The sequence below is a fragment of the Anomaloglossus baeobatrachus genome, chromosome 9 (assembly GCF_048569485.1).
Source record: "Anomaloglossus baeobatrachus isolate aAnoBae1 chromosome 9, aAnoBae1.hap1, whole genome shotgun sequence".
NCBI classification, from domain to species: Eukaryota; Metazoa; Chordata; class Amphibia; order Anura; family Aromobatidae; genus Anomaloglossus; species Anomaloglossus baeobatrachus.
The window spans coordinates 34,512,072-34,522,351 of record NC_134361.1 but is presented as its reverse complement, the minus strand read 5'-3'; the positions used below and the strand labels follow the sequence as shown (position 1 = coordinate 34,522,351).

Genomic DNA, 10,280 nt, shown 5'->3' with positions numbered 1-10,280 from the left:
TACTAGGTAAATTACCTTTTTAATGCTTTTTTTTTTGTTTTTAGTCTTTTGTTAAATTATTTATTTCACATTCCAGTAGTGCACATATTATCCTGATTTATGTATATATTTTTTTTATTAATATGCAAATTAATGCCACCTACTGTCTTAAAGTGCCTAAATCATTCTGACACTCCTGAAAAAAAAAATATAAAGTGTTATACGAAGTAAAACCTGAGGGGGCAGTACAACACACATGGGTTCTCTCTTTAAAGCATTCTCTGGAGTGTTTCTTTTAAGTAGATAAGTAGATGGCGGGATTTCGGCAATTTTTTTTAAAACTGATCCAATTAGTTACATTTACAATGGACCAATATGACAACAATTCTCCACTTTCATGGACTTTTATACTTCTTCAGATTCACTTTGTCTATCGTTATCCAAACTCTTTTACAATCGTGACAAATTGTTTCATTAAGTCCGGTTACTTTCATACAAATTGACACTTTTTTTTTTATATTTTTTTATGTTCTATTTGACATTTTTGGTGTTGTATTTTGTGCTATTTTTGTTTGTTTGTGCTTTTGTTTTTATTTGGATTGTTGTTGTTCTCAACTTACAATAAATTCTATTTTACCTATACGTCGTCATTTAATTCTATTTTATTTAAATTGTCTCTTCAGGGAGGAAGAAGACCAACTCTAGCGCCGCCTATTGGAATTAGCAATCCCAAAAGTCAAGAGGCCCTTCTTAATGAGTCTTTTCATAGGACTTAGGATTTATGCCAGATCAGAACCTCAATTTGCAGACACGGCGTTTCGGGATGATTGCCCCTTGTCAGTGCAAAGTATGAGTTCTGATTTGGATGTATGAGAAGCTATAGTGGGGTCTAAGAGGAAAAGTGACAAACCAATCTGGCTGCCAGTGAGGAGTCTTATAGCTGCAATGCTCCTCTGGGAAATATTCAAATTGTCTCTTCAGGGAGGAAGAAGACAAACTCTAGTGCCACCGATTGGAAATAGCAATCCTAAAGGATCATTGCAGCTATTAGATTCCTCACTGGCAGACAGATTGTTTTGCCAGGTCTCCACAAAGGGAAATGTTTTTTCCCCTTCAACTCCACTACAGCTTCTCATACAGCCAGATCTGATCTCATACTTTGCACTGACGAGGGGCAATCACCCTGAAACAGTGTCTGCAAGTTGAGGTTCTCATCTGGCATAAATCCTAAGTCAAATAAAAAGGCTCGTTAAGGGGCCACTTTTGACTTTTAGGATACTTCCAATAGGTGGCGCTAGATTTTATCCTTCCTCCCTGAAGAGACAATTTGAATATTTCCCAGAGGAGCATTGCAGCTATAAGACCCCTCACTGGCAGCGAGAAACGTTTTCCCCTTAGCTATAGACATACTGTATATACTATATAATTTTTTTTATTTTTATTTTTTTTTTTACAAATTACCTACTTCTGTCTCACTTTTTTATTTGTCACACATGCTTCAGCTTTTATTTTTGTACTTTGATGAATTTGGGAAATTTTCACAAAGCTGAAGCTTATGTGAAAAATCATCAATAGGTAATCCTCAATATAAAAGATAGATAGATAGATAGATATATTATATTATATTGAGGATTGCTTCAGCTTTGTTTTTTTTTCGATTCTACTTTTCATAGAATCCTTTTATTTTTTAAATTTTCCAGATCTGATTTTTTTTTTTTTTCCCCACCTAGGCTTGATTTTTTTTTTTCCATTTTTTTCATAAATTCCATAATTTTGTATTTTTTTCCACTTTTTAAAGTTAACAACTTTTTGTCCTTTTTTTTTTTTTTTTTTTTTATCATGTTTTGTAAACGCACTTCTTGCTGTGCTCTATACACTCAATTTTTTTTGTGCATCCAAGACCCTCCACACCCCCCACCGTACGGACAATTCGGCTGGGTCTAACCTAGCTTTCTCCAATCAGGGAGCAGAGGAGGGGTGCACACGAGAGGCTGGCAGGATTTGTCTAGGTCTGTGCCTGTGTCATCTCTGTACACAGAGAGAGGAGAGCACGGCAGCCTCTCTCTCTCCCCCTTCTATTCACACGGATTACACTTCGGGCATCGTCGCAAGCCGAAAACCGAGGAAGGGTCATCCTCTACGAGGCAGGAGGGTACCCGAAACATCATGGCCGAAGGAGGAGAGAGCGAGGATGAGATCCAGTTCCTCAGGACGGTGAGTGCCCAACGACTTCTCTACATTTTGGTGTTTTTTGTTTTTTTTTTTGTTTTTTTGGCCAATATTTTGGCAAAAAAAGGTTAAATATTTACACCCCACCCTTCAAGATCCCCCAATAATCGACTCGCTACATACAAGCTGAAGAGGTTAATTCGCTGGAAGAAGGCGAAATCTATTCTTACACCTGTTGGACTCCAATCACTCCTGTGACAGGCTGTCCGGGGCCGCCGCTCAGGAGGGAATGTGTGAGTGACGGCCACCGAAAGGGAAACATAGCTGGGGGGTGACACTCCAGAACTACTTTAAGGAACAAGGTTGGGGGGGGGGGGGCGGAGGGTAAGGATTTCTATAGCACTCGGAGAGTTAAATATCACAGCTTGTCCATTTGGAAAATGAATACGGATAAGGGTACAGAAGTCGTTTAGATTTAGATTGCTAGCTCTTGGGTCTAGAATTTGTGGCATTTTTGCAAGAAATTTGAGTAATTATTAAAGAAGGCTCCTCTTTCCTCCCATAGCAGTCTGTCTTGTATTTTTCATGATTATTGTACTTGGTTTTATTATGTTTATGCCTTTCACATGTAAAGTGCCATGGAATAAATATTATTTTTTTTATTATTTATTAATTTTTTTATTATTATTATTATTATTATTATTATTATTATTATTATTATTATTATTATTATTATTATTATTATTATTATTATTATTATTTTACAATTAGTATGACCCACCTGTAGGGTTGAAAAATTGACTTTTTCCAGATACATCAGACACCTGGAGAATTATTTATTTTTTTTTTTATTTTTTTTTTTTTTTTAATTTTTGCATTTTCTCCTCTTCCTCTCTCTCTCTCACCCCTCCCATGCCCCTGTAAAACATATTAACACCCTATTACATTAGCTAGCTGTCTGCGCCACTCTTTCCCACATGGCTGTGTCTGGCATTGCAGCTCAGTCCTATTTAAACAAGGCTGACCCGCAGTACCAGATATGGCCTCCTGGGCAAGAGGGGCGCTGCGTCTGGAAAATAAAACAAAAAAGAACTGTAACTATTAGCCAGAATCCCTGCCAAGTCTTTAAAATGCCATTTTTAGACTTGTAAGTTGCAGTCTATACCTAGGTTTGGAACATGGGCCCTTTTACTTGCCAGTAATATCAAATTAGGTCGTTACTGGTTCTGTTATTTCCTAAAGGGGAACCGGTCGGGACTATTTTTTACTAACGAAACTAGCGTGGGGGTGGGTGGTGAAGGGGGCTTGTGTTGTGTATGGGCACACCCCCAGTGCACTTCCAAGCTAATTTGCATGTGTCTTTTAAAAGCTTGATTTCTCAGCACTGGCACATTGGATTACTAAGAAATTATTGTACTAGGACGTATCCAGCCGCACCGTTCCTTTTTTACTCTACTCATGAAGAGTAAGAAATGGCGAATCTGACAAACATGCCAAGCCATGGCCTATTGCACCTGGTCTGAAGTGTCTGTTATATGATCACGGGCCAGGTGTCACTGCGATGGTTCATAGCTCGGGGTCAGCCGGCATTGACGTGGTCTTGACCCAGGTGCCAAGTTTCCTTAATGCTATGACTTGCCTAACGCTGTTGGTTTGCAATGTCTTGTGCAGCAAAACCTAAGGAGCCACCTTTACGGGAGACGTGGCCACCAATTCTGGTTGGAGACTATGCAGTGAAAGTTTTAGAAGTTTCCATCAACTTTTTCTATGGCTGTTGGTGGGTGTAGACTCCATAATGTGCACGGGGTCAATGAGGCAAGTGGCAGGAATCAGCCTCTCTGCAGCACGGACGCACAGCGTTTTATCTCCCAGCAGTTGTAGTCCACCAGAAAGTCATCTATGTGCAACTTTTTTTTTTCTAGACTTCATAATGCTGGGACTTTCCCATCAGATTATTAGATTAGAGACTCTGCAATTTTGTGCTGGGCAATAGGCGCACCTATAATGGCTGTTTTGAAAAGCTATAAAATAAAAGTAAAAAAGCCATTACATTATTCCTTATATTGAGTGACAGCCTGTGTTATACCTCAGAGCTGCATTCACAATTCTGCAGATCTCTGCGCTGAAATAGTCAGTGTCAGCTTCTTATGCTAACATGCATTTTTTAAAGGTGCAGTCTTCAATCCAGGTATATCATGATAATCTGACATTGGATAAACTGTTTAGGGAATCTTTCACCAGGTGTTTTTGTTTTTTTGTTTTTTTTTAAATTCTTTAACCATAAACATGGAATCATTCCAAACTGAATCAATCACAATACACTTCACATGCATTTTTTCACCAGGTTTATGCCACCTAATCTGAGAGCGGCATGATGTAGGGGCAGAGATCTTGATTCCAGCGATGTCACTTACTGGGCTGCTTATTGTAGTTTTGATAAAATCACTGATTAATCAGCAGTAGATTATCATTACAGGACTACTTGGCGTGCTGCAGGTAGTCCAGCACATTCATGAGCTCTGTATAACTGATCTGCAGCAGAGAAAACATTGCTTTTATCAAAATGACAGCAAACAGCTCAGTAAGTGACACATCACTGGAATCAGGGTCTCTGTCTCTACATTATGCTGCTCTCAAATGGAGAGCAAAAACCTGGTGACAGATTTCCTTTTAAGAGATGTCTGCTAACTGGCTTGCTGACTGTTTCCTAAAATGAGCAGCACCTCTGGGGTGTAATAAAGACTACAACTCTGCATTGGTTCAAGATGTATGTACACAATGATTAAACCAGCAGAATAGTGAGTGCAGCTCTGGAATATAATACCAGGATATAACTCAGGATAAGTAATGTATATGCACAGTGACTGCACCAGCAGAATAGTGAGTGCAGCTCTGGAATATAATACAGGATATAACTCAGGATAAGTAATGTATATGCACAGTGACTGCACCAGCAGAATAGTGAGTGCAGCTCTGGAATATAATACAGGATGTAACTCAGGATAAGTAATGTATATGCACAGTGACTGCACCAGCAGAATAGTGAGTGCAGCTCTGGAATATAATACAGGATGTAACTCAGGATAAGTAATGTATATGCACAGTGAGTGCACCAGCAGAATAGTGAGTGCAGCTCTAGAGTATAATACAGGATGTAACTCAGGATCAGTACAGAATAAGTAATGGAATGTGTGTACACAATGACTCTACCAGCAGAATAGTGAGTGCAGCTCTGGAGTGTAATACAGGATGTAAATCAGGATCTGTAGAGATTAATAAAATTTATATCTGACTTACAAAAAAAATTCTTATATTGTATTAGTCATGTTTAAAGCTCTAAGATTAGATACAGTTATTACGTTATGAGCATTCGGACACTGTGGGTTCTCAGGCTGGAGTCAAGTGGTCATATTGGAAGCCTTGAGTCTCGCCTTCTTGTATGATTTATAAGGCTGAGGATACCTGGCGACATAATCAGAATGTTGAATTACAGCATTATTCCTATTGGTTTTCAATATAGTTGCATCATGGTGCATGAAATGACTCATCAAAAATTTTTTTTTTTTTTTTTTTTGCCATCATTGACTGGTCGGCTCATGCCACTCACATATTGCCCTTTACATCAAGTTTACATTCAACCAATTTAAGGGGCATTTTCATGTTGTACACAATATGCAGAATTATTAGGCAAGTTGTATTTTTGAGGATTTTTTTTATTATTGATCAACAACTATGTTCTCAATCAACCCAAAAGACTCATAAATATCAAAGCTTAATATTTTTGGAAGTTGGAGTGGGTTTTTTTTTAGATTTGGCTATAATAGGAGGAGATCTGTTTGTGCGGGTGACTATTACTGTGCAGAATTTTTAGGCAACTTAATAAAAAACAAATATATTCCCATCTCACTTGTTTATTTTCACCAGGTAAACCAATATAACTGCACAAAATTTAGAAATAAACATTTCTGACATGAAGAAAAAACCTAAAAAATTAGTGACCAATATAGCCACCTTTTCTTTCTGATGACACTCAGCAGCCGACCATCCATAGCTTGTCAGTTGCTTGATCTGTTTACGATCCACATTGCGTGCAGCAGCCACCACAGCCTCCAGACACTGCTCCCAGAGGTGTACTGTTTTCCCTCCTTGTAGATCTTACATTTTATGAGGGACCACAGGTTCTCTATGGGGTTCAGATCAGGTGAACAAGGGGGCCTTGTCATTATTTTTCCATCTTTTAGACCTTTACTGGCCAGCCACGCTGTGGAGTAGTTGGATGCATGTGATGGAGCATTGTCCTGCATGAAAATCATGTTTTTCTTGAACGATATCAACTTTTTTCCTGTACCACTGCTTGAAGAAGTTGTCTTCCAGAAACTGGCAGTAGGTCTGGGAGTTGAGCTTTGCTCCATCCTCAACCCGAAAAGGTCCCACAAGTTCATCTTTGCTGATACCAGCCCATACCAGTGCCCACCTCCACCTTGCTGGCGTCTGAGTCGGAGTGGAGCTCTCTGCCCTTTAGTGATCCAGCCTCTGGCCCATCCATCTGCCCATCAAGAGTCACTCTCATTTCATCAGTCCATAAAACCTTTGACAAATCAGTCTTAAGATATTTCTTGGCCCAGTCTTGACGTTTTATCTCATGTTTCTTGTTCAGAGGTGGTGGTTTTCAGCCTTCCTTACCTTGGCCATGTCCCTGAGTATGGCACACCTTGTGCTTTTTGATACTCCAGTAATGTTGCAGCTCTGAAATATGGCCAAACTGGTGGCCAATGGCATCTTGGCAGCTTCACGCTTGATTTTCTTCAATTCATGGGCAGTTATTTTGCGCCATTTTTGCCCAACACGCTTCTTGCAACCCTGTTGGCTATTTGCCATGAAACGCTTGATTGGTCGGTGATCACGCTTCAAAAGTTTGGCAATTTCAAGACTGCTGCATCCCTCTGCAAGACATCGCACAATGTTGGACTTTTCAGAGCCCCTCAAATCTCTCTTCTAACCCATTTTGGCAAAGGAAAGGAAGTTGCCTAATAATTAAGCACACCTTATATAGGGTGTTGATGTCATTACACCGCACCCCCCTCATTACAGAGATGCACATCACCTGATTTACTTAATTGGTAGTTGGCTCTCAGCCTATACAGCTTGGAGTAGGACGACATGTATAAAAGGTATCATGTGATCAAAATATTCATTTGCCTAAGCCTAATAATTCTGCACACAGTGTATATTATGGCTCTGACCTCTGGGATCTCCTCCAATCCCTAGAACAAAGGAAGCTAATGTCTGCTTAACGTGACTCCTTACTCCAAATGATGTCTCTGACCAGCAAAACGGGGAACTGCAACACCGCTCCATTACACCACAGGACTCCAACCAATATGGACGTGATGGAATACTGTCTCATACGTGCCATCTTTTAATTGTTGGCACCCAGCTCAATGTCAGACCGCCATTTTCTTGTCCCTGACACTCTAGGGCCTTGAGTAACTGGATTCTGGGAGGCTTCGGTGGCCACAGGAGATCTGCAGACTCTTCCACGAGGTCTCTTACTTTTACAGGAAGTAGTTGTGGAAAAAAAATTCTCTTAAGAGTCTCATTGGTGATGAGTGGGTACTACCATGCTCAGGTGCTCAGTACTCGTAACTAGTGATGAGCGGGCACTACCATGCTCAGGTGCTCAGTACTCGTAACTAGTGATGAGCGAGCACTACCATGCTCAGGTGCTCAGTACTCGTAACTAGTGATGAGCGGGCACTACCATGCTCAGGTGCTCAGTACTCGTAACTAGTGATGAGCGGGCACTACCATGCTCGGGTGTGCTGTACTCGTAACTAGTGATGAGCGGGCACTACCATGCTTGGGTGCGCTGTACTCGTAGCTAGTGATGAGCGGGCACTACCATGCTCGGGTGCTCAGTACTTGTAACTAGTGATGAGCGGGCACTACCATGCTCGGGTGCGCTGTACTTGTAACTAGTGATGAGCGGGCACTACCATGCTTGGGTGCGCTGTACTCGTAGCTAGTGATGAGGGGGCACTACCATGCCTGGGTGCTCGGTACTCGTAGCTAGTGATGAGCGGGCACTACCATGCTCAGGTGCTCAGTACTCATAACTAGTGATGAGCGGGCACTACCATGCTCGGGTGTGCTGTACTCGTAACTAGTGATGAGCGGGCACTACCATGCTCGGGTGCTCAGTACTCGGAACTAGTGATGAGCGGGCACTACCATGCTCGGGTGCGCTGTACTCGTAGCTAGTGATGAGCGGGCACTACCATGCTCGGGTGCGCTGTACTCGTAGCTAGTGATGAGCGGGCACTACCATGCTTGGGTGCTCGGTACTTGTAGCTAGTGATGAGCGGGCACTACCATGCTCGCTACTCGTAACTAGTGATGAGTGAGCACTACCGTACTCTTAACGAGACGTTGAACGCTTGGATGGGCACTACACATATACTGAATATCATGGAAGTCAATGGAGAATTCGAGCATTTTTCTGGAAGAGTTCCTGGAAAAATGCTCAAATTCCCTATAGACTTCCATTATACTCAGTACATTATTCAAGCCTGTCCAATCGCTCGTTACGACTACAGAGCACCCGAGCATGGTAGTGCCCGCTCATCACGGTCACCCCTCAAAATTGTAATTAAGTCTCTTATACATGTAGGAGATAGGGTCTACATCCCCTATTAAAAAAAAATATATACTAAAAGGTATTTTTTATTTTTTGAGTTGTAGTAGATTAGTTGGCATAGAAAAATAAATTGTATGCAAATGAAGGGCTTTGATGCCCCCTTGACCTGGCCAAGAGCTCAGGGCGCCATTACGCCCCCTCAGTTTGCATACAGAGCATTGTCATATCTTCATTGATAGCTGCGCACTACGCAGCCGGCTCTCCTCACCGGCTCCTGTCTGCAGCACAATACCGACCAGCGGTGATGAGAGCCAGCAATGACACTGTGTAAATGCGGATAGAGAGTGCGCTGTCAGTCAAGATATGATCCTATGGATGGAAATTTTGCTCCGAGCACTTGGATAAAAATAATTTTATTTATGGCAACAAAAACATTAAAATCTATTACACATATGATTTTTATAGGGATCCACATAAGTGACTTAGCATTTTGGAGGTTAAGACTCGGTGTTCTTTGCGGCCTTTTGAATTTGAGGGCGCATGGTTTATAGCAAATCCTTGTGGAATCTCCAAAGATGTGACCACGCTCTCCTCCCTTTTTTTTTTTTTTTTCCTTCTACCTTCTGTTTTTTAAACTGTCAAAGAAATCGAAAGGGAAGGAAAAGATCCAAATCCTCCTCACATAGAAAAATGTTCCCATTCACTCAGATGTATATTACATTTTTGGGGCTAAGTGGCACCTTTTAAGTATTTGACTTTTTTTTTTTTTTTAAATTCTTTATTTTCCAAATTTTTCAAAGGGAACCAGCATCATAACTAAGTACATTTGTTAGGACCATAAGGTATTTGACTTTTAACAGCATTTTTTTTTTTCTTGTCTGTAAGTCAAGACCCAGGAGTGGGTAACAAAATGCAAAAATGGTGCTCGGGTCTCTAGTTTACATTTTCCTCTGATTGTTCCACTTCAGGTTTTGGCTACAAATACTGAGGTAAAAAAAGCTTGCCAAATACTGAGGTAAAAAAGCTGGCCAAATACTGAGGTAAAAAAGCTGGCCAAATAGTGAGGTAAAAAAGCTGGCCAAATAGTGAGGTAAAAAAGCTGGCCAAATAGTGAGGTAAAAAAGCTGGCCAAATAGTGAGGTAAAAGGGCTGGCCAAATACTGAGGTAAAAGAGCTGGCCAAATACTGAGGTAAAAGAGCTGGCCAAATACTGAGGTGAAAGAGCTGACCAAATACTGAGGTAAAAGAGCTGACCAAATACTGAGGTAAAAGAGCTGACCAAATACTGAGGTAAAAGAGCTGGCCAAATACTGAGGTAAAAGAGCTGGCCAAATACTGAGGTAAAAGAGCTCATAAAATACTGAGGTAAAAGAGCTCATAAAATACGGAGGTAAAAGAGCTCATAAAATACGGAGGTAAAAGAGCTCATAAAATACTGAGGTAAAAGAGCTCATAAAATACTGAGGTAAAAGAGCTCATAAAATACTGAGGTAAA

General features: G+C 40.8%; 1 protein-coding gene across 4 annotated transcripts in view; it reads left to right on the top strand.

Annotated features, from left to right (window-relative positions):
• The first annotated feature begins 1,998 nt into the window (after nucleotides 1-1,998).
• RYR1 (ryanodine receptor 1) overlaps nucleotides 1,999-10,280 on the top strand; it is a 189,101-nt gene continuing 180,819 nt past the window's right edge. For all 4 annotated transcript variants that reach the window (XM_075323525.1, XM_075323523.1, XM_075323524.1 and 1 more), the window contains exon 1: nucleotides 1,999-2,193. In XM_075323525.1, coding sequence (XP_075179640.1) covers nucleotides 2,146-2,193 — 48 coding nt within the window. In that variant the 5' untranslated portion in view covers nucleotides 1,999-2,145. The remainder of the gene's footprint in view (nucleotides 2,194-10,280) is intronic.